Raw genomic sequence first — 22,990 nt, 5'->3', positions numbered from 1 at the left:
TAAGGGACAGGATAGACGCATGCAGATTTACTTTCCCTGATGCTTCTTGACAAATTCCAATCTAGCTGGTTGAAGGGCATCCTCAGAAAATTGGCCACATATGGTCTCTCCCCAGAGTATTTATTAAGTTTAGAAAGGGGAAGGGCCAAGAACATAATCAAAGAAAGACTCAGGGACATTGAAACCCAAAATGACTTTAACCAACTTCCGATAACTTATAAACTTCTATACAATTCCCAAAGGCCCCATCTAGCAAACTATCTCAAAGTTCTAGACAACGCTAAACACCGATGGGCATTTTCCAGGGCCCGCTTTAACGCTCTCCCTTCAGCTCTTTTAGAGGGAAGATACAATAAAATACCGATCGAACAAAGATTATGTCCCTGTAACAGCAATGAAATCAAAACCATTGGGCATGTCATCTTATACTGCCCATTATATCGAGACTCAAGAAAAGAGCTGATCGAACCGATTCTGAGGAAAATACCTCGTAGTACAGACGACACCTATATCAGACACCTCTTAGCTGACAAAGAGCCCGAAATTATCAGGTCCGTGGCAAAGTACTGTTACATTGCAACAAGAATAAGATGAGCAATGATGTCTACAAAGGAGTACAAACTGTAAACACCGAAGGAACGATAATAAACAGTAGCGACTCCTGAATTGAATTTTAAAAACTTAAAACTCGAAACCTGGTCATAAATATAGGCACCAATTCTGTGAATTGGCCATATTTTTACTGTTACTTGTAGCACAATACTACTCTTAATGTCATATTTTATAAATTGCTTCCTGGTCATTGACCGTATTGAAGAATTTTAAAAAAGATGCATGCAGATGTAGTATTTTACCACTCAAGACGAATGTGTTTGTCTTTTGAAGATGGTTAAGCTCTTGGGCACCGAAAAAGGGAAGAAGAACAAGACCAACTTAGTTTTCCTCGCTGGGAACCGAGTGCTGAAAACTTTGGAGCGAAGCCATGCAACCGAGAAGTCCTTCACATCACTGCTTAAGCAAGTATTTGTATTCTCCTGTCCCAGGGAATGAAACCAAAGTCCCAGAAGGGTGATTGGAAACCCAGTGGCCTTCAAATTTCATTTGAACTCTCGAAAGGAAAAGCACACAAAGGTGGGGATTTTCCCTCAAGGCAAGAAATAGTGAGTTGTATAGGCAAATTGGTTGTTTATAGAAGTTGGGCCAGTTATTTCTGGTCTGATCTTAGGGCTCGGGATGAGTAGCGGAAGGGTTTCAACAGCCACACCGTAAATGGATTTAAAGATAACTGTTCCCAAACAATGGTTTTAAAAGGGGATGGGACAAGTTCATGGAAGATAAGTTTTTCAGTGGCTACAAGCCACAAGGGCTGTGATCTGCCTGCACACTCTGAAGCCAGCACTGTGTCTGAATACCAGTTGCTGGAAACCACAAGAGGAGAAAATGTTCTTATGCTTGGGTCATAATAATAATAATAATAATAATAATAATAATAATATATGCTACCCACCTGATGGGGTTGCCCCAGCCATTCTGGGCTGCTTCAATTAGAACACATTAAGCATTAAAAGATTAAATGTTTTAAACCATTAAAAACTTCTCTATACAGGGCTGCCTTCAGGCATCTTCTAAAAGTCGGATACAGTCATACCTCCGGTTGAAGTAGCTTCGGGATGAATATTTTCGGGTTGTGCTCCGCGGAAGCGTGTTACTTCCGAGTTTCGCCGCTCGTGAATGCGCAGACGCTCAAAATGACGTCACGTGCATGCGCGGAAGCAGCGAAACGCGACCCACGCACGCGCAGTCACATGTTACGTTCACTTCAGGATGCGAACGGGGCTCCAGAACGGATCCCATTCGCATCCAGAGGTACCACTGTAGTTGTTTATGTCCTTGACATCTGATGGGAGGGCGTTCCATAGGGAGGGAGACCATTCAGTATTTTTATTATGCATTTTCTGTTTTTTATATTGTGTTTTTATGTTGGCAACTGCCCTGAGATCTACAGATGAAGGGCAATATACAAATAATAATAATACAGTGGAACCTTGGTTGTCGAACGTAATCCGTTCCGGAAGACCGTTCGACTAATGAAACGTTTGACAACCGAGGCGCAGTGGCTGGTCGGCAAAATCCATTGGAAAAATGGAGAAACGCACCTGGGAAGCCGTTCAACCTCAGGGGCGCGTTCGAAAATGGAAGCATTCGCTTCCGGGTTGTTGGCGTTTGAAAGCCAAAACATTCAGCTTCCAAGGCGTTTGACAACCAAAGTTCCACTGTAATAATAATAATAATAATAATAATATTAATAATAGAAGGTCACTGCCTTATTCTCTGTAGCTTCATGTCCTGCAGTGAGGGAACCGCCAAAAGGCCCTCAGAGCTGGACCTCAGTGTCCGGGCTGAATGATGGGGCTGGAGACGCTCCTTCAGGTACACTGGGCCGAGGCCGTTTAGGGCTTTAAAGGTCAGCCCCAAGACGTTGAATTGTGCTCAGAAATGTACTTCTTGAGAGCTTCCCACAGGGATCTGAGTGGCCACTGTGAGGATGTTGGACCAGATGAGCCATTAGCTTGATCCAGCAGGCCTTTCTTACGTTCTAAACCAGGCATCCCCAAACTCGGCCCTCCAGATGTTTCGGGACTACAACTCCCATCATCCCTAGCTAACAGGACCAGTGTGTTAGAATTCCTGCTCCATGATTGCAGTCGTAAGATTGTTGTCTTTCACATGACGGTGTATGTTTTGACTCCACAGAGTGGGAAGTGACGGAGACAGGACGTTTGTGTTACTGTGTTCCGTGAAGTGGGACCGTGAAGTCCTTTGTTCTTTCTCTTTGCTGTCTGATGCTAGAGAGAGAGAGAGGGAGCCATGTTGTAGTGCTCCGTGTGTGTTTATATGTAAATAAAATAATTAGCCAAAATGCTGAGTTGCTGAGGAGGTCTGTCACGCAAACTGCGAACACTCTGCGGATCCCTAAGTGTGCCGACGTCTGTTGACATCGGTCGCTGTGATGTTCAGGCAGAAGAAAGCTTTTGAAGCTCCCGAACGATCAACCAGGAGGGAGAGAACATGCCAGGCGGGCATGTGTCTCTACCAGCGTCCTACTTGAGTGTAGGACGAGCTCCTGACACAGTGGTCAGGGATGGTGGGAACTGTAGTCCCAAAACATCTGGAGGGCCGAGTTTGGGGATGCCTATTCTAAACAATTATAGGGACGTGGGTGGCGCTGTGGGTTAAACCACAGAGCCTAGGACCTGCTGATCAGAAGGTCGGCAGTTCGAATCCCCGCAACGGGGTGAGCTCCCGTTCCTCGGTCCCTGCTCCTGCCCACCTAGCAGTTCAAAAGCACATCAAAGTGCAAGTACAGTGGTACCTCGCAAGACGAAAAACGCGCAAGACGAAAGAGTTTTCCGTTTTTTGAGTCGTTCCGCAAGACGAATTTCCCTATGGGCTTGCTTCGCAAGACGAAACGTCTTGCAAGTTCTTGCGAGTTTGTTTCCTTTTTCTTAAAGCCGCTAAGCCGCTAATAGCCGCTAAGCCGCTAATAGCCGTGCTTTGCAAGACGAAAAAACCGCAAGACGAAGAGACTCGCAGAATGGATTAATTTCGTCTTGCGAGGCACCACTGTAGATAAATAGGTACCGCTCTGGCGGGAAGGTAAACGGCGTTTCCGTGCACTGCTCTGGTTCGCCAGAAGCGGCTTAGTCATGCTGGCCACATGACCCGGAAGCTGTACGCCGGCTCCCTCGGCCAATAAAGCGAGATGAGCACCGCAACCCCAGTCGGTCACGACTGGACCTAATGGTCAGGGCTGCCTTTACCTTTACCTATTCTAAACAATACAGCTGTTGGTATTGGCCCTCAGTTCAGTTGTGCATCTCCACTGAGCACAAGCTGTTTCACTTCCTCCCACCTTTTCCTCCCTCATCACCAAGCTTGTAGTCTTATTAGATGATGTACCAACCCTCCCTGAAGGCATCTGGTTACCTTTGTCGTTTTAGGACTGGCCCCGAAGAGCACGTGGAAGCTGTAAAGAGGCTACAGAACTCTCTGAAGCTGCTTCAGAAGGTACAGTTGAGCAATGGCCACGTTCCTCTGTGAATGTTTCTGGAGCCATGGTGGGGAATCCCAGGTCCCGAAAGGTCAAAGGCGGTGTCAGGGAACTGCCATCAGCTCAGAGGCGAGAGGTGGGAGGGCAGCTGGATTGCAGGGAGCCTCCAAAGATCGTGGGAAGCAGCACTTCCTCAGCGGAGGAGGGAAGCCCCCGCCTCTAGTGGGGAAGAGATGCAGGACTCGGAGGATACAAGAGAGAGCCAAGACACCGTGCCTGAGCAAAGCGGGGGGGGGGGGAGGCAGGTCCCCCTTTACCCACGCCTTCCCTGTGCAGTAGGTTTACGCGCAGAGAGGGGAGGCGTCGGATGGGGGTCAAGAGACTACTCTGCCGGGGAAAGTTTAAGGACCGCCCACTCTCAGATTCTGCTAGTGACTGAGCAAGACATGGAATTGAGGCGTCCTGCACTGTAAATGTTTTTGCACCAATAATAAAGCCTTTGAAAGACCAATCGGGATCTTGCCTGTTCGCTCTCGAGCAACCCACGCCGGTAGGCATAACAGGCAGCTTTCTATCTGAACATCAGGAGTCTTCCCACGCCACACCCAGTATCCCCAAGCTATGGCCCTTCTCTGCCCTCCCCTTCAGACAGTTTCTGCCTGGCTGGAATGTGCCCTTGAACTGCGAGAAAGCCTCTTGCTTGCTTGGAGTGGGGAGACATGGGTGGGCATATGTCAAAACGTCTTGACTTTCGTGCAGTTGAAATGCAGCCTGCCTGTGTAGCCACAGCTGTTGCCCTACCCAATTTTGCCTCTGTCCCGGCTCAGCATTGGTATGTGACTCCCGTGAGGTTGGCCATGGGGACATTGACAGACATTGGTTAGAAAAAAAGGTTCCCTATTCCATTGGGAGCAGAGAGAGCCACCAACAAGCTTTTAATGGGAGATTGCTCATTATTTTTATTATGTGTTTTCTGTTTTTTATACTGTGTTTTTATTTTTTTAAAAATAAATTTATTTATTTGGCTTTTCAGATTAAAATTTTACAGTCACTTGTCCAACATACAACATAATAACAAGATTCCAAGGAATCTCATGGACTTCCCTCCTCCCCTTTGTGGGTTCCTATTGTTAATCATTTCCTCCTGCATCTTTTGTAATAATCCAAATCTTTTATCTCTCCGTTGTATCCAAAATTCACCATTAAACTACAAGCAATATTCCAACCCTACTAATGATTTAAACTGTTGACAGTGATCTTTAAGACAAGTTATAAATTTTCCCCATTATTAAAATTTTGGCCTTCCTGATTTCTGATTCTTCCGGTCATTTTAGCCATTTTGACATAGTCCATCAACTTGATCTACCATTCTTCTCTGGCAGGGACTTTATCTTCTTTCCATCTCTGGTGTTTTTATGTTGGGAACTGCCCTGAGATCTACGGATGAAGGGCAGTATACTACTACTACTATTGCTACTGCTAATAATAATAATAATAATAATAATAATAATACAGTGGTACCTCCACTTGCATGAGATGCGGGTGGCGCTGTAGGTTAAACCACAGAGCCTAGGGCTTGCCAATCAGAAGGTCGGTGGTTCGAATCCCCGCGATGGGGTGAGCTCCCATTGCTTGGTCCCTGCTCCTGCCAACCTAGCAGTTCGAAAGCACATCAAAGTGCAAGTAGATAAATAGGTACCGCTCCGGCGGGAAGGTAAACAGCATTTCTGTGCGCTGCTCTGGTTCACCAGAAACGGCTTAGTCATGCTGGCCAATAAAGCGAGATGAGCGCTGCAACCCCAGAGTCGGCCACGACTGGACCTAATGGTCAGGGGTCCCCTTTACCCTTACCTCCAGTTGCACATGGGATCTGTTCCAGAGCTCCGGTCAGATCCCGAGGAATTCTCAACTGGAAGTGCCTGATCTGCGCATGCACGTGGTGCGGTAGAGCGCTTTGCGCATGCGCGCGGGGTGAAACCCAGAAAAATACTTCCGGGTTTGCCGTGTGCGTAACCCAAAGGATACGCAACCAGAGGTACCACTGTAATGATAACAACCACATGATCATCTGTGGGTCATGCAGGCAGCAGCTGAGATCAGACTCCAGTAAGCAGCCTGTAGGAAGGCCATGGGAAGTAAGACAGCAATCAGAACCAGAGTTCAGGAAGACTTTGCCAGAAATTCCCTGCCTGCTCCATCCCATCACTCTTGGTTGAGTATTGGAACAGAGGGGTGGTGGGTTCCCAGGGTGATTGCCCTAGGCACATTTTTCCGGGGGGCACCCCACCTCCCCAAGTCAGCCCTGTCCCGCTTTGTGAGGCTGGGATCTGAACAGATCCCACCTTGCAAAGTGGCTCAGGGCTGGTGTTGCTCCGGTTTTGCCAGCGGCGACGGCCGGGCCAGCATGCGGCAGGCTCTGTTCACCCCCGCACCCCAGCACACACGAGCTCCCCCCTCCCCACGGCACCATGAAAACACGCTCCACTGCTATGTCCACTTTCCGACGTCTACTTCTCTTTCAGAGCAACTTGAACCTGCTGAGGGATTTAGCTGTCCTCACAGCTCAGAGTTTAAAAAACAACCTGGATCAGGAACCTGTTCTTGTCTTGCACAGGTGAGGGGAAAGGTCATGTTGGGTTTGCATGGGGTGACTTTAAAATACCCAGAAAAAAAGAGGAAAATTCTGGATGCTTTCTACTTTGCCACTTGAAAGGTACAGCTGATTTTTTAACTCCCATTTAGAAACTGCTGTTCCCACTCACCTTACCTGTACAGTGGTACCTCGGGTTAAGTACTTAATTCGTTCCGGAGGTCCATTCTTAACCTGAAACTGTTCTTAACCTGAAGCACCACTGCTGCTGGAGCACGATTTCTGCTCTCATCCTGAAGCAAAGTTCTTAACCCGAGGTACTGTTTCTGGGTTAGCGGAGTCTGTAACCTGAAGCGTCTGTAACCTGAAGCGTATATAACCCGAGGTACCACTGTACAGGTTTTTGAGGCCCGTCAAAGCAAAATTGTGTGTTATATATTTTTTTAATTAGAAAAACACACACGCACTGTGGATCAATGCAACCCAAATGAATTATTAATCCTTTTTTTTTTTTTTTTTTTGCTTAAGCCAGTCTAGTCGTTACTGGTTTCTTTCTCGCGGGGCTAGTGGACCTATTGTAGGGAAAGGTGTGGCAGAGGTAGCATTTTGCATCCTGCTTTCTCAGGTCTTGGGATGGGGAAGTCCGCTCCACTTCACCGTGGGGAGGAGTTGCGGTGGACCGCGTGGCCACCCACTCTCCTCCGGGGGTGGGGGACGAAGTCCCGCGTTGCCCAGGAGATCCCGGCCGCAACAGCAACCAGCCAGCCAGCCAATCAGCTGGCTGGTGGGGGTGTGGCCGGGACCCATTTAAACGGAGGCGCAAGCTGGAGGGCTTATTCTTGGCTCGCTTCCTCAATCTGGATTGTTCGCATTTTCCCTCTCTTGCAGGAAAGACGGTGATTCTGAGTTCATGAACATCATTGCGAATGAGATTGGCGCGGGGGTGAGTCTCTCTCTCTTGTTTCTCTGAGCTTTGGCACCGGATATAGTGGTGTTTTGAGAGGTGCTGAAGGCTCCCTACTTTGAGCTGGAAAGGTTCCCACCTCCAGTGTATCATCTCAACACAAATCAGATCCAGTCAGGCCTTTAAAAACTTAATTGTTGTTTCAGATCATGCAGCTGACACATCAAAAGTGAAATTAAAATTAAGACAGCTGGTTACAGAAGTAGCAGCTCACAGCGTGCAGAGTAGCTATAAAATCTAATGTGATATAAAGGAGGAGGAGATAGAATTGATTCAATAAGCACCTGCAGTTAGAAAATAGGAACAGTTTTGTTCCAACTTCTGTGGTTAAAATACCGCTATGTGACGCTACCAAATACCAATTAAGAATAAAGAGATCATAGCAAAATTTAGAAAATATCACTGAATTTAAAGTCACATCCACACCATATATTTAGAGGTGATGTCACAAAGAATCCTGAGAACAAATAGTGTACCTCCACACACCTACAGTTTCCAGGATTCTGACTGCCCCAGATAAGCTAAATTGGTTTGATTCTTGCATCCATGACTACTGCTTACACCCCGAAAGATTAAAAGCTTTATTCATTAGCTTGGTGACATTTCCATTTATGGCACGGTCTGTTTACCTGTGGACCTCCATATGTTATGTTTTATTATGACTCTCTGCATCAGATTATTATAAAGTGTGTGTGTTCTTCGTTGAATATTTTGTTGTTGTAAACAACCTTCTTCCAGCAGGAAAGCCTCCTTTTCCTATCTGTGGGAGATGAAAAAGCAGCTGGGCTTTTTCTGCTCGCGGGACCCCCAGACGCTGTGGAGAAACTGGGCCCCAGGTGAGTCACTCAAGCCAGCTGGATAAATTCAGGCCTGGATTGGTGTGTGTGTTGGGGAGGGAGCATGGATGTTCATTTTGGTCGGTCGGGAAGAAAAGAATCACAGTTTTCTGGGAGTCTTTGAAAGAGAGAGACAAGCAAATTCATGTAGCGGTTGCAGGGCTGAAACAAATCAGGCAGGCTAGGCCATGGCTAGGGCTGGGCGATATAGCAGTATATCATCCAAAACCGATTTGAAGTCCATATCACGATATTGGCTTCATCATTGTTGATCATGAATCGTGTGTGTGTGTGTGTGTGTGTGTGTGTGTGTGTGTGTTTGCTATGCAAAATTCACAGTGTGGGAAAAATCATGAAGCCGGCCAATGCCTCCACATCAGGCATAGGCAAACTCGGCCCTCCAGATGTTTTGAGACTACAATTCCCATCATTCCTTACCACTGGTCCTGTTAGCTAGGGATGATGGGAGCTGTAGTCCCAAAACATCTGGAGGGCCGAGTTTGCCTATGCCTGCTCTATATAGTTCCATCCCTATTTCAAACATTGTGCTCTTTTGGTATATTGCAATGTGGAGCTTGTGATATAGCGCAATGTTGAAAACCAGAGATCACCCAGCCCTAGGCGTGGCTCTTGGAATATATTCCAGAAGTTCGTTTGACTTCCAAAAACGTTTGAAAACCAAGGTGCGGCTTCCAATTGGCTGCAGGAGCTTCCTACACTCAGTCGGAAGCCGCATCGGATGTTCGGATTCCAAAGAACGTTCGCAAACCGGAACACTCACTTCTGGGTTTGCGGCGCTTGGGAGCCAAAACGCACGCATACCAAGGCATTTGGAAGCCAAGATACGACTGTACAGTGGTACCTCGGGTTAAGAACTTAATTCATTCCGGAGGTCCGTTCTTAACCTGAAACTGTTCTTAACCTGAAGCACCACTTTAGCTAATGGGCCCTCCTGCTGCCGCTGCACTGCCAGAGCCCGATTTCTGTTCTCATCCTGAAGCAAAGTTCTTAACCTGAAGCACTATTTCTGGGTTAGCAGAGTCTGTAACCTGAAGTGTATGTAACCTGAAGCGTCTGTAACCTGAGGTACCACTGTACTCTATGAGAGCCCATTGACCAACAAAGCAAATGTGGGGCAAGGAGAAGCTAGTCTGACCCTGTTCCTGTTCTTCCCCCAAGGGTGGCGGAACTGCTGGAAGGAAAAGGGGCTGGGAAGCGGGGCCGCTACCAGGGCAAAGCCATGCGGATGAGCCGGCGGCCAGAGGTGGAAGCCCTCCTGCGGACATTTGTCAGCGAACGGAGCACAGAGCAGTGATGGGATGGACAACGGGAGTAAATGGCGCACTGTGAATATGAAAACCGAGCCACCGTTCTTAAGGACTGTAAAGTAATAAACTTAAGGATTCCTCCCCCTTTGTGTTCTTGCTTTCAGTGTGGCAGTGTCAACAAAGGAGACTGGTGGTCTGACTTGGAAACAGCAGTGAACTGAGAGATTTCAAGGGGGGGGGGGTAAAAGTGAGGGATGGATAGGGAAAGCATTCCTGGAAGCCAATGCTGTCTTTCCTAGAAGGAACTTCCCCCTGTTAATGCTGGAGAAAGACATAGAGAGTCCCTCTGAGACCTTGCACTGATTTTTGCACGTCCCCAAATCGGTCTTGATCCCAAATCAAGCCCCGCGGGTGTTTGCTACTTCTTTTCTCTTTCTTTTTGACCACTTCAGCTGGGCCTCTGGAGGCTCCCTGCACGCTACAGCCAAGGTGCCCCAAAGGCAGATATTGCTAAATGTTTGTATCTTAAAATGTGCTTATGGAGGAGTAAACCTCACCAAGTACTTCCCCACTGTCAGGAGGGAGTCAGATATGTTTGGGCATTAAGCACAGCTCGGTCCCTGCTCCTGCCAACCTAGCAGTTCGAAAGCACGTCAAAGTGCAAGTAGATAAATAGGTACCACTCTGGTGGGAAGGTAAACGGCATTTCCATGCTCTGCTCTGCTTCGCCAGAAGCGGCTTAGTCATGCTGGCCACATGACCCGGAAGCTGTACGCCGGCTCCCTCGGCCAATAAAGCGAGATGAGCGTCGCAAGCCCAGAGTCGGTCACGACTGGACCTAATGGTCAGGGGTCCCTTTACCTTTACTACTGTCCGCCAGAGTTTTCTTGCTAACCTAGAAGTTGTTGAATACAGTGGTACCTCGGGTTAAGTACTTAATTCGTTCCGGAGGTCCGTTCTTAACCTGAAACTGTTCTGAACCTGAGGTACCACTTTAGCTAATGGGGCCTCCCGCCACCGCTGCACAATTTCTATTCTCATCCTGAAGCAAAGTTTTTAACCCAAGGTACTATTTCTGGGTTAGCGGAGTCTGTAACCTGAAGCGTCTGTAACCTGAAGCGTCTGTAATTCGAGGTACCACTGTACGTGACTTTGTTTCTTGAGCAATATGACAGTGCATTGATTCATTTCCTGGAAAGTTTGCTTAGGGTTGTATTGCTAGTAAAAGACATCCTTTAACATAAGAAAGCCACACACCCACCATTACCGGAGAGACTTGGGTCTTCTACCTATATTGTGCCAATGGAAGGCATATTAGGAATAATCATCCACAAAACCCACAAGACTAAATTGGAACAGAGGGCAAAATGCAGATATCCAAGACTGAAGTGAGATGACAAAGAGGAAAGACTGAGACTTGTGGCTGGTAGAGGAATAGGGACAAATAAGGAGAAGCGTGTATACATTCAAAGTGAGAGACAGGAAGAAACCCAAGAGAAGGCACCAGAACAGAGAGCAGAAAGAACAATCGGTTGCAGCAAAAACTACTATTGAATGCCCAAGATACCCCCCAGCTTGCTTTAAAACGGAAAGGAACTTCATCTATCTTTCTGTTCAAGTTTGGACTCTGAAGATTTTTTTTTCACAACACACATTTACACCTGTCACCGTAGGACTGGGAGAAAACCTTGCCTGTAATCCTGGAGATCCGCTGCCAGTCTAGATGGACCAACAGTATGGTTTGATGTAAGGCAGCTTTCTATGTACAGTGGTACCTCGGGTTAAGAACTTAATTCGTTCCGGAGGTCCGTTCTTAACCTGAAGCACCACTTTAGCTAATGGGGCCTCCTGCTGCCGCCCTGCCGCCGGAGCACGATTTCTGTTCTCATCCTGAAGCAAAGTTCTTAACCCGAGGTACTATTTCTGGGTTAGCGGAGTCTGTAACCTGAAGCGTATGTAACCTGAAGCATATGTAACCAGAGGTACCACTGTATCTGTCCTTCGTGGTGTTCCTGCCTGGATGTCAGAATGTTCTTGATGCTAACCTGGGGGAGCTCGTATTCATTGATCTGTAGAGGAGCTCGGTTCCATCTCCCACAAAAGAGTCGGCAACGTTCCTAAGTTTTGTAAAGCTTTAGCCCCGAGTCCCGAGGGCCCTTGCAAGAGCTGGAACAGGAGAACCACGTCCAAGAAGGCTGCGTTCCAAACTTTCTGCCCCCTATGCGTCTTTCTTTGTCTGCCGGAAGAGCCAGGAGATGCAGTAGGGGATCAGCGCCACAGCACAGATGTGAGCGCAGGTGTTCCTGCAGAAGGAGAGGATGTAGAACAAGTTCTCCCTGTCGGTGGGCAGCTCGAAGGAATCAAACAGGTGCAGGACGGACAGGGAGCAAACGATGCAGCTGAGGCGGAAGGCCAGCCGCTGCCTTCGCTTCCCTTTGCAGCTCTGCGTGTACATTGGAGAGTTGAGGCCCAGTCCCAGGCCCAGCAGGATGCCCAGGTTGCGAAGCAGGCTGGCAAAGGGCGTCGTGTCGATATGGACCCACTCTGGCCGCTCGCACCACTTGTGGGCCTTCTCCAGCGTCCACAGGAGGTCCACCCCCAGCATCTTGAGCAGCAGGTAGAAGCCCAGGGCAAAGCCAAAGAGGAAGAAAGTGGTGCCCACGTATCTCCTCAGGCTGGCGTTGTAGATGGAGCGGACGTGCTCAAAGAACACTGCCACCAGCATCCCTGAGGAGGGGAGAGACGGTTCTGTTTAGCCGGAATATCCACAAACGCATCCACACAACGCCTCTCCCTTCAGAGTTGTGGATATAGGGCTGAGTGGGAGTTGAACTTTAGAGAATAAGCAGTTGGCCATTTAGTGCATCAAAGCGTTGGTTATCAAATGCTATGCGCGGCCCATCTGTGTCTCCTTGAACCTGGACATGGGGTGCCCACAAGGGTCCAAAAAAGGTAAAGGGACCCCTGACCATTAGGTCCAGTTGTGACCGACTCTGGGGTTGCAGCGCTCATCTCGCTTTATTGGCCGAGGGAGCCGGCATACAGCTTCCGGGTCATGTGGCCAGCATGACTAAGCCGCTTCTGGCGAAGCAGAGCAGCGCACGGAAACGCCATTTACCTTCCCGCCAGAGCGGTACCTATTTATCTACTTGCACTTTGACGTGCTTTCGAACTGCTAGGTGGGCAGGAGCAGGGACCGAGCAACGGGAGCTCACCCCGTCGCGGGGATTTGAACCGCCGACCTTCTGATCAGCAAGTCCTAGGCTCTGTGGTTTAACCCACAACGCCACCCATGTCCCTATGATATAATTGGCACTGCCCAAATTCCCAGGAAAACAAAAATCATTTGTGTGGTGCCAAAGGAATGGCGCCAGGCAGGTGTCCCTGGGGAGAGCATTATACAGCAGTGGTTCCAGATGATTCCTACAAGCAAAGCATGCCACACATATCACAGCAGAGAGCAAGGTTACAAGTCACCAACAACAATACAGTGGTGCCTCGCAAGACGAAATTAATCCGTTCCGCGAGAGTCTTCGTCTAGCGGTTTTTTCGTCTTGCGAAGCAACCCTATTAGCGGCTTAATGGATTAGCGCTATTAGCGGTTTAGCGGCTATTAAAGGCTTATCGGTTTAGCTGCTAAAAGGCTATTAAAGGCTTAGCGGCTTAGATAAAGGGGGGGAAAGCGGGGAAAAAATCTCAAGACTCGCAAGACATTTTCGTCTTGCGAAGCAAGCCCATAGGGAAATTCGTCCTGCGAAGCAACTCAAAAACGGAAAACCCTTTCGTCTAGCGGGTTTTCCGTCTTGCGAGGCATTCGTCTTGCGGGGCACCACTGTATTCAATTTGGCCTGGGGTAAAATTATTTCCTCCTGACTCCAGTCAAAGATCAACTTGGATCCAAGGTTGCTAGTTCAATCTCTGTATGGGACAACTGCATATTCGTGCATTGCTGGGCGTTTGACTCCTTTGGGTCCCTCCCAACCCTATGATTCTGTGAGCCACAGCTGGCAATCTAGGCTGCCTCCACCACCACCACCCCAAGACAAATGTTAGCAACATGCATATTGTTTGACTCTATAATAAAATAATAATAATAATAATAATAATAATAATAATAATAATTTATTATTATTATTTATACCCCGCCCATCTGGCTGGGTTTCCCCAGCCACTCTGGGTGGCTTCCAACAGAATGTTAAAATACAATAGTCTATTAAACATTAAAAGCTTCCCTAAACAGGGCTGCCTTCACATCTGAAGGGAGGGCGTTCCACAGGGCGGGCGCCACTACTGAGAAGGCCCTCTGCCTGGTTCCCTGTAACTTGGCTTCTCACAGTGAGGAAACCATCAGAAGGCCCTCGGCGCTGGACCTCAGTGTCCGGGCAGAATGATGGGGGTGGAGACGCTCCTTCAGGTATACTGGATCGAGGCCAGTACACACACACCTTCCAACCGTCTTCTGTTTCTAGTGCATAAAGGCCTTTTCGCTGGTGCGCAGAAATTTCGTTGTGCAGCTAAAAGCCTAGGAAAAACTCACCCGAGATCACACCTGAGATCACTTGGTGTGGGAAGTGTGCAGCGAGGAAGACTCTAGATAAGCAGACGCAGACCTGCACAGTCCAGAATCCCGCCCAGAGGAGACCACGCAGACACCTGGGAGTGAGGGGGACTTGTTCAGACCAGAGCAAAAGCAGGAATTATCTTACCACGCCACCATCTAAATCAGCGGTTCTCAACCTGTGGGCCCCCAGATGTTGTTGGACTACAACTCCCATCATCCCTGAGCTCTGGCCTTGCTAGCTAGGGGTGATGGGAGTTGTAGTCCAACAACATCTGGGGGCCCACAGGTTGAGAAAGGCTGATCTAAATCTTTGAGAGCTAGAGCCACGATTCCTCTCTCTCTCTCTCTCTCTTGCTGAGGAAAAGATTGCCTTGCTTGAGAAAGCCAGTTCTGTAGCCGCAGCCCTAATGGCAAGAGTCAGCGAATGTCAGGCTTCAGGGAATTCAGTCCCTCCCCCAGTGGCAGCCAAGAAGCAGAGAAATCAGGAGTTCTTACCAAGTAATATATTCAATAGTCACAGAGAGAGACGAAGGAATGCGGTCTCCCCTAGATAATGGCATTGCTCCAAGTAAAGTCCCACCCCCTACGTCTCTCCTATTCTACGTAACCCCGTGCCGGCTAATAGCTTTCTGCGTCTGAGCTTTTTGTTCTACTACCCTCAATGCTCGTCTGGTCCTGGAGAGGGGGGGTCAGGAATGCTTTCCAAAGACACTGAGTCTGTCAGCTGTCTCTTCCCTGGTGCTGCTTCTTCCTGCTGCTCCCCCAGTATTTCTCAGCTTCTCCCCTCTGCAGCCTCTGAACTGTGACCTTCTGCAAACCACTGTTCTAAATCTATACTGTCCTCCTGTTCTTGGGGAGGTTCAGGAGAAAGGGAGGGCCCTCACCATTCCTCCTCAGTCCAGCCCCTGACAGCGAACTTGTCTCCCACAACCACTGCGGTCAAAGGCTGCATCCCACAATTTGTGTGAATTTACCATGGGATGGTTTCAAGATGATCTACTCAACAGACCCTTCAAAAAGCAGGGATAGTGGACCTTATTCCTCTCTATGTTGCTGGACTACAGCATCCCTCACCATTGCCCAAGCTGGCTGTGGCTCATGGGAGGAGTGGTACAGCAGGATGTCTCATCCTGCTCATAAATATTCCCAATATTCCAAAACTGGACAGAATTTCAGTAAGCTGAAATTCAAAGACACGTTGAAGCGAGATTTTGCATAGAAAGGCAACGTAGAGGCTATTAAAAAAAGAACCCCCCCCCTTTTGCTGAGGTAATGTTTAATTGCAATTATCTTAAATGCTAACTTATCAGGGCTCTGACCAATTCACCCTGTGGCAGACTGACAGCCTTCATATCTTTCCATTTTTCTATATTGTACTGCCATTAACATTATTGTTATTATTGATTAAATTTGTATATCACCCTTAATCCGCAGATCTCAGGGTGGTTCACAGCATAAAAATACAATATAAAACACATAACATATAATATAAACAATAACAAAACAACCTCCCCCCTTTCCCCTACCCCCTCCCATAAACACATTTAAAATGCCATAGATTGCTCAATTGGGGATAAAGGGATGTTTTTTACTGGCTCCTAAAGATATGTAATGAAGGCGCCAGGTGAGCCTCCCAGGGGAGAGCATTCCACAAATGGGGAGCTACCACTGAAAAGGCCCTGCTCTCGTATTGCCACTCTCTAGAGCTCTCATGGAGGAGGCACATGTACAAGGGCCTAAGATTATGATCTCAGGGTCTGGGTAGGTTCATATGGAGAGAGGCGGTCCTTGAGGTATTGTGGTCCTGAGCTGTTTAAGGCTAAACCAGCACTTTGAATTGAAACTAATTGGCATTCAGTACAGTCAGGCCAGGATCGGTGTAATATGCTCAAACCGTGAGCAACCTGGCTGCTGAATTCTGCACCAGCTGAAGTTTCCGAGTCGTCTTCAGAGGCAGCCTTACATATAACGTGTTTCAGTAATCTAACCTTGACGTTACAAGAGCGTAGACCATAGAAGTTACGTTATCCCTGTCCAGGTGGGGCATAGCTGGGCCACCAGCCGAAGCTGATGGAAGGAACTCCAAGCCATTAAGGCCACCTGAGCCTCAAGTAACAGCAAAGGCTCCAGAAGCATCTCCAAACTGTGTACCCACTCCTTCAGAGGGAGCGTAACCCCATCAAGAGCAGGCAACCTCCCATTCATCTGGTCTAGGGAACCACCCATTAACAGTATTTGCACTAGATTGTCATTACACCCCGGGGGCAGCAGTTTTTGTCTCCTTGGAAGTATGGAGGAGCAAAGTTGTTCTGAGATGCTCTCCTGTTGAGATAGCATCACATTGTCTTCCTAAAAGTAAGGTCCCAGCTGTTCTGAACATCTGAGACCTGCATGTATAGGGTGGTATACTAATACTGATGGTTCTAGTTACAGGTTGGTCTGTACAGCCGTGTTGGTCTGCCGTAGTCTAAACTAAACTAAACTAAAAACTAAACTAAACTAAACTAAAATCAGAAATAGACTGGAAAGAGAAGTTGCTGAATTGCAACTTATTACCAAACTTAAAACCATGGAGAGACTTGGTCTGAATAGAGACATTGGATTCTTATCTCATTATACATGATAAAGCTATTTTGAGCCATCTTACCCCTTGCTTTTTCCTGTAAGACCAATTGCAGTCGTTAACAGTCGTCAACAGGTTAACCACACCTATCAGCCAATCACCCATTCCCACCACCCTTCTGAGTAATACCCCTCCCCACCCTCTCACTATATATAAGGGTCTGGTGACTTCTGTTTCAGTGTATCTGAAGAAGCGTGCATGCACACGAAAGCTCATACCAATAACTAACTTCGTTGGTCTCTAACGTGCTACTGGAAGGAATTTTTATTTTAATTTTGTTAATAGTGTTGGTGCAGGTTGAGAGCAGGGGCCTCACCTGGAAGCCAAGGTCTCTCTCTGCAGCGGCAAGAGTTGCGACAGCAGGGCTGTCACCATGACATAGTAGACCCCAGAAGACCCCATGGCGTGACCAGAGGGGCTGCCTGGAGGGGAGAGACACAAGTGTAAATGAAAGGGGGAGGTCTTACAGCCACTTAAAGACAGGGAGAAGAGGAGGCAGCTTCAACCTCACCTGGGCCAGTTTCACAGGTGATGGGAAACTGCTGGATCGCAGGGGGTGTTGCGGTGCCGTAGTAATCGGTCTCACGTACCCACCAGTAAGGTCTCTGTCCAAACAGGATCCTGTAAGGAGGGAAGATTAAGGAGTGGTGGTTGGGCCCCCAGAAACCAGAAGATGTAAGATAGGCTAGGAGGCAAGAAATTGCCACTGCCAATTAAGGAATCTTAGAAGGATGTTGGATAGAAACTAAGTGGTTTCCAGCTATAATGCTTTAAGAGATACGAAAAAAGGTTTACAAATGGGTAAAAGCTTAATGGTAAGGATTTGCTGAACTAACAAACTGAACTGGAATACAAAAAAGGGAGGTATGAGGAGGTCCGGGGAAATAAGTGTAAGGAAGATATGCTATGGAAAGTTAACGTGTTTTTAACTGTTTTTATCTTGTATGTTTTTCTTTATTTTTCTTTTTTTTGTTATATCTTAAAAACTTTATTCTTTTTTCTGTATTTTGTATTTTCTTGTATTTTTTATTTTTTGTTTTTGTATTCTTTGAAACTTTAATAAATATCATTTAAAAAAAAAAAAAGAAATTGCCACTGCCTATTCCAGTTACCTCAGTAAATCCATCTCAGAAGAAAAACAAAAACCTAGCCTTCCATGTTTTCAGGGTAGTAACAAACTTGCATCCTACTGTTAAAGGCTTCAGGAACTGGAAAAGACTGGTGTGATTATTTTGTACTCAAGACTTCTAGTTCCCTGCCACATTTCCTCTCCCTCTCTCTTCCTCTTATAGACATTCACATTTAATTAATATTGCTTTCATTTTTAATTCCTTGCTACAGTTTTTAATACCTGATTTTATTTATTGAGATCTTTTAAATTGAAAAAAGGCCTTTATTATGAGTTGCCTGTGCTTCTTTCTGTTGTTCTTAGATGGTTTTTAAAATTCTTTGAAAGCCCTTTGAATAGTATTTTAATAGAAAGGTAGTCTATCCATGTTTAAAAACCATCAAACAACAAATCTGAATCGCCAATCCATGATGAAGCAATTTTCATTTAATTCTACAAAATAAAACTACATTTTGCAAAAAGAAGAAAAAGGGAGGGGAGGGAGGGGAAAAAGGAGGAAAATCAAAGAAAATTATGTACATTTGGCTACTTCTTAAGTTAATCACAATCCCATGATTTGCTTTTTTAGGGCAAATTCTGGAAATGGAGGATTCATAGAATCACAGTGTTTGAAAGTACCAAAGATAATTCAGTCTCCTTCCTGACACAAAGGCAAAACTTCTCCCCAGAGCCACTTACAATGTCCAGACCATGCCATGGGAAAGCACCTACAGAACAAATAAATTATTCCATATTACTCAAGCAAGTGAACCAAGGAGTGCTTCCTTTCCAAAAAAGAAAAGAAAAGAAAGAAAGTTTGATTACCCCACAACTGCCCTGGCCCTTGCCACCAGACGGAGAAGTCAAACTCCCAGTCCAGTTTCCGACGAAGGTTTTAAAACGTAAATCAGATCGGTAACTAGGCAAGGCGCAGCTTATAAGGTGCAGCAGGTATATAAGAACTCTAGATCAGGGGTCAGGAACCTTTTCCAGCCATGGGCCGGTCCACCGTCCCTCAGACCATGTGGTGGGCCGGAGTATATTTTTTTTGGGGGGGAAATGAACGAATTCCTATGCCCCACAAATAACCCAGAGATGCATTTTAAATAAAAGCACACATCCTACTCATGTAAAAACACCAGGCAGGCCCCACAAATAACCCAGAGATGCATTTTAAATAAAAGGACACATTCTACTCATGTAGAAACACGCTGATTCCCGGACAGTCCGCAGGCCGGATTGAGATGGCGATTGGGCCTTAGGTTGCCTACCCCTGCTCTAGATAGATGGCTAAACCCAAGCTAATATGTTGACATGTTGATCCAACAAGCGACATGCCCCCTCCATCTTCCTTTTGAGTAGCAGGAAGGGCACAGCATTGGTGAAGCAAGCAGTCGGAGTCCTAGGCACGGACAAGCTAATGGGCACGGAATGGGTTGAGTTTGCGAGGTCTATTCACACCCATGCCAGAGTCTCTGTGTCTTTGGAGATGGAGGTTTTGTCAGAAGCAACTGAGCACCCAATTTACTCTGTTTCCTCCCCAGAGGCTCCTTACCAACAGGAGGAGGCAACAGAAGTGTGAGACTTGGGGTGTCTGATGCCACAAGGGCAGGGCACTCCTTTGCCAACCTCCTTGACTCCAGTTCCTCTGGATCTAGCTCTCCACACACTTGACTGCTAGCCTGCTCCTCAGCCTCGGACACTTTTCGGGATCCCAAATCTACCTCCCGCACCCAGGATTGTCCAGCTCCAACTCCCCAAGCTCCTCCCAATCGTCTTCAGGATTCGACCATCTCCTCCATGACTCCTCACACCCAGGCTGTGGGTGGTCAGCAGTGCAGGGAATTCATTCTGGAAGCAGTCAAAGGCATTCTCCGGGAGAGGATTCATATGAAATGCAAAGCTGTGATTTAGCACTACAAGAATGGGCCTGGAAAGAGACCTGCCTGCTTGCTCCTGCCCCTTTCCGCTCCACACAAGCTCAGCTTAATTAGCTCCTTCTTAGTTTGGGTCAAACCATAGTTTGCCATCACATCTGAACCAGTAAACTATGGTTTGCTCTGGCCCTGGAAAACAGCATCAAAATCTGGACAACGGGGTTCTTTTTATAATATCAAGCTAAGCTTTGACATTATGTTCAGACCAAACCTAAATTGCTACTTTGCATAGTCCTGGAAAACAGTGTCCAGGACAGAGTCCTGGCTCAGATTAAGAACTGGGACTACAGGGAATGGGGAGGGGAGCCCCTGTGGTCTCTGTCTGGGCAATATGACCGAGAAGAGAACTTGTTCCTGACCCTCAAATGGGGTGATCAGGATTCTTAGACTCCGCGCTCACCACTTGAAAACCAGGTTCAACCAATCACCGATCACAGCCACCCAGATGAGTCGGATTCCCACTTCCTCCTTCAGCTGGAACCAGATGGGGAAGAAGACAAAGAAAGTAGTTTTGAGGTCAGCGACTGTGGAGATGAAGACAAACCAGTCCTGGTAGCCCATGAAGTTCTCCTGGAGGTAGCTGGTGGCCTGGACCCCTGCGCTGTGCAGAAGGTCCATGGTGCAACTTCAGCAGGGATTGTCTTCTCCCACCTTAGCTCTTGCTCGTTTCCCTAGCCACTGAGCCTTTATTGTATCCGAAACCCCTGATCTTTGATCCTTAACTGCCTCCCCTCTCCAAAAAAATATTGACAGAGGCTGCAACATGAAGCAAAGTGTGTGTTTGTTTGCACGAGTCAGTGCTCCTGTTTTAGAGGGCATTGCTGCACCACTCAGAACTACTTAAATGTCATTTCCTATGGAACCCAAGTTTTATTATATAGTATTCTCAGCATACTCACTGAATTACAATTCACAGGACTTTGGGGGGAAAGCCGTGACAGTTGAATATAATAATGTCTCTTTCTGGAGAAATTAGCAAGACAGCGAGAGCTGACAAATCACCTTAACTGCCATAGAGTTTCTGCGCAGTGCATGGGTCTAAGCCAGTGATGGCCAAACTCGGCCCTCCAGCTGTATTTTTGACTACAACTACCATCATCCCTAGGGACGCGGGTGGCGCTGTGGGTTAAACCACAGAGCCTAGGACTTGCCGATCAGAAGGTTGGCAGTTCGAATCCCCGCGACGGGGTGAGCTCCCGTTGTTCGGTCCCTGCTCCTGCCAACCTAGCAGTTCGAAAGCACGTCAAAGTGCAAGTAGATAAATAGGTACCGCTCCGGCGGGAAGGTAAATGGCGCTTCTTTGCGCTGCTCTGATTCACCAGAAGCGGCTTAGTCATGCTGGCCACATGACCCGGAAGCTGTACGCCGGCTCCCTTGGCCAATAAAGCGAGATGAGCGCCGCAACCCCAGAGTCGGCCACGACTGGACCTAATGGTCAGGGGTCCCTTTACCTTTACAATCATCCTTAGCTAACAGGACCGGTGGTCAGAGATGATGGGAACTGTAGTCCCAAAACAGCTGGAGGGCCAAGTTTGGCCACCACTGGTCTAAACCATCAGCTACCTACAGGAGATGATGATAAGAATAATAAATTAAAAACCAGTCTAAGTTTGTAATGTAGGTTGGCCTGAAGGTCTCTGCTCTTTGTTGAGTCCATAAAAGGGCTTCATGGGTGGACATTTTTGGCACAAAGGTGGGCTTTGCAGGGGTTGAAATTTTCCTCGGAAGACACTTGAGAGCTTACTGTTTGTGCCTGTTTAGCTGCTTCTGTGTGATCGTTGTTTTCCAGTGGTGGCTTTTCATCACAACATTAATCCCGGCTGCTCACATTGACAATGTTACAAGACCAAGATTTGACACTGGGGCAAAGCTAGTTCAGAGTGAGGAGGAATAAAGTTCATTCAGAGTGAAAGTAAATAAAGATGATTCGGAGTGAGGGCAATGCTTTCTCTATCATACTTCCCTCATTTTGGATAGGCAATGGATGGAGTGGGGTGGTGCTTGCCCTGAATCTATGTTGAGCACAAGAACAAGGAAGGAGCAAGGAGCCTTATTGCAGCAGCTTCCCAGCATCCAAACAATTAAGTAACTTCTCCACCTATAGATCCCACCTTCTCCACCATAGTGGTCACTCATAAGATGGGCAGAATTTTGCTGTTGTTCACAGCTCTCTCCCCTTCCAAACTGCAAAAAAGTGAGCCCCCTTTTTCAAGCAGGGAGTCCGCTTCATCTGTTTACCCAGGTCTCTTTCTTTACTTATAGATGGAGAAAGAAAGAAATGGGACTAGGGTAGGGCAGACACTTCCGCAATGTTATGATGGGATGCAGCAGGAAGCCTTGTCAGGGAAGAGCGATATGAGGCGTTTCCCAATTTTCCCGTAGAAGGTTGGAAGGATTTTATGAAAAAGGAAGTGTTGAGCCATTAAAGATGTGCACAGGGCCAGCTTGGAAGCATGTGGGGATACAAGGTGAGATCTCGGAAGCCGGTGGTGTGTGGAGGCATTAAATAATAATAATAATAATAATAATAATAATAATAATAATAATAAATTTATTATTTATACCCCGCCCATCTGTCTTCTAAAAGTCTGGTATTTGTTTCTTTTACATCTGGTGGGAGGGCGTTCCACAGGGCGGGCCCCACTACTGAGAAGGCCCTCTGTCTGGTTCCCTGTAACTTTGCTTCTCGCAGCGAGGGTACCACCAGAAGGCCCTCGGCGCTGGACCTCAGTGTCCAGGCAGAATGATGGGGTTGGAGATGCTCCTTCAGCTATACTGGACCGGGGCTGTTTAGGGCTTTAAAGGTCAGCACCAACACTTTGAATTGTGCTCGGAATCGTACTGGGAGCCAATATAGGTCTTTCATGAAGACATCTGAAGGCAGCCCTGTTTAGGGAAGCTTTTAATGTTTGACGCATTACTGTATTTTAATATTTTGTTGGAAGCCATCCAGAGCGGCTGGGGAAACCCAGCCAGATGGGCGGGGTATAAATAATAAATTATTATTATTATTATTATTATTATTATTATTATTATTATTATTAAAGACCGG

At 47.2% G+C, this 22,990-nt stretch overlaps 2 protein-coding genes across 4 annotated transcripts in view; one reads left to right on the top strand and one right to left on the bottom strand.

The window, feature by feature from the left end:
* Positions 1-9,856, top strand: part of LOC308460473 (putative protein PTGES3L) — a 33,985-nt gene extending 24,129 nt beyond the window's left edge. For both annotated transcript variants that reach the window (XM_080976922.1, XM_080976920.1), the window contains 6 exons: positions 886-1,016; positions 4,002-4,068; positions 6,574-6,665; positions 7,530-7,584; positions 8,347-8,441; positions 9,621-9,856. In XM_080976922.1, the coding sequence (XP_080833048.1) occupies positions 886-1,016; positions 4,002-4,068; positions 6,574-6,665; positions 7,530-7,584; positions 8,347-8,441; positions 9,621-9,756 (576 nt within the window). In that variant the 3' untranslated portion in view covers positions 9,757-9,856. The remainder of the gene's footprint in view (positions 1-885; positions 1,017-4,001; positions 4,069-6,573; positions 6,666-7,529; positions 7,585-8,346; positions 8,442-9,620) is intronic.
* A 1,040-nt stretch (positions 9,857-10,896) lies between these two features.
* Positions 10,897-20,637, bottom strand: LOC308460496 (glucose-6-phosphatase catalytic subunit 1-like). Of its 2 annotated transcripts, XM_080976984.1 has the most exons (6): positions 20,339-20,414; positions 18,701-18,729; positions 17,405-17,514; positions 17,210-17,315; positions 14,247-14,362; positions 10,897-12,436 (listed from the first exon to the last, which is right to left on the bottom strand). In XM_080976984.1, the coding sequence occupies exons 2-6, from the start codon at positions 18,712-18,714 to the stop codon at positions 11,928-11,930; spliced, it is 855 nt and encodes a 284-aa protein (XP_080833110.1). In that variant the 5' UTR covers positions 18,715-18,729; positions 20,339-20,414; the 3' UTR covers positions 10,897-11,927. The 2 variants fall into 2 exon arrangements, with proteins under 2 accessions (XP_080833110.1, XP_080833109.1); XM_080976983.1 differs by lacking the exon at positions 18,701-18,729 and having other exon boundaries at positions 20,339-20,637.
* Positions 20,638-22,990: the final 2,353 nt, after the last annotated feature.

The sequence above is a fragment of the Podarcis pityusensis genome (assembly GCF_964106645.2).
Source record: "Podarcis pityusensis genome assembly, chromosome: 13".
Taxonomy (NCBI): Eukaryota; Metazoa; Chordata; class Lepidosauria; order Squamata; family Lacertidae; genus Podarcis; species Podarcis pityusensis.
This window is presented reverse-complemented; position numbering and strand designations above follow the sequence as displayed.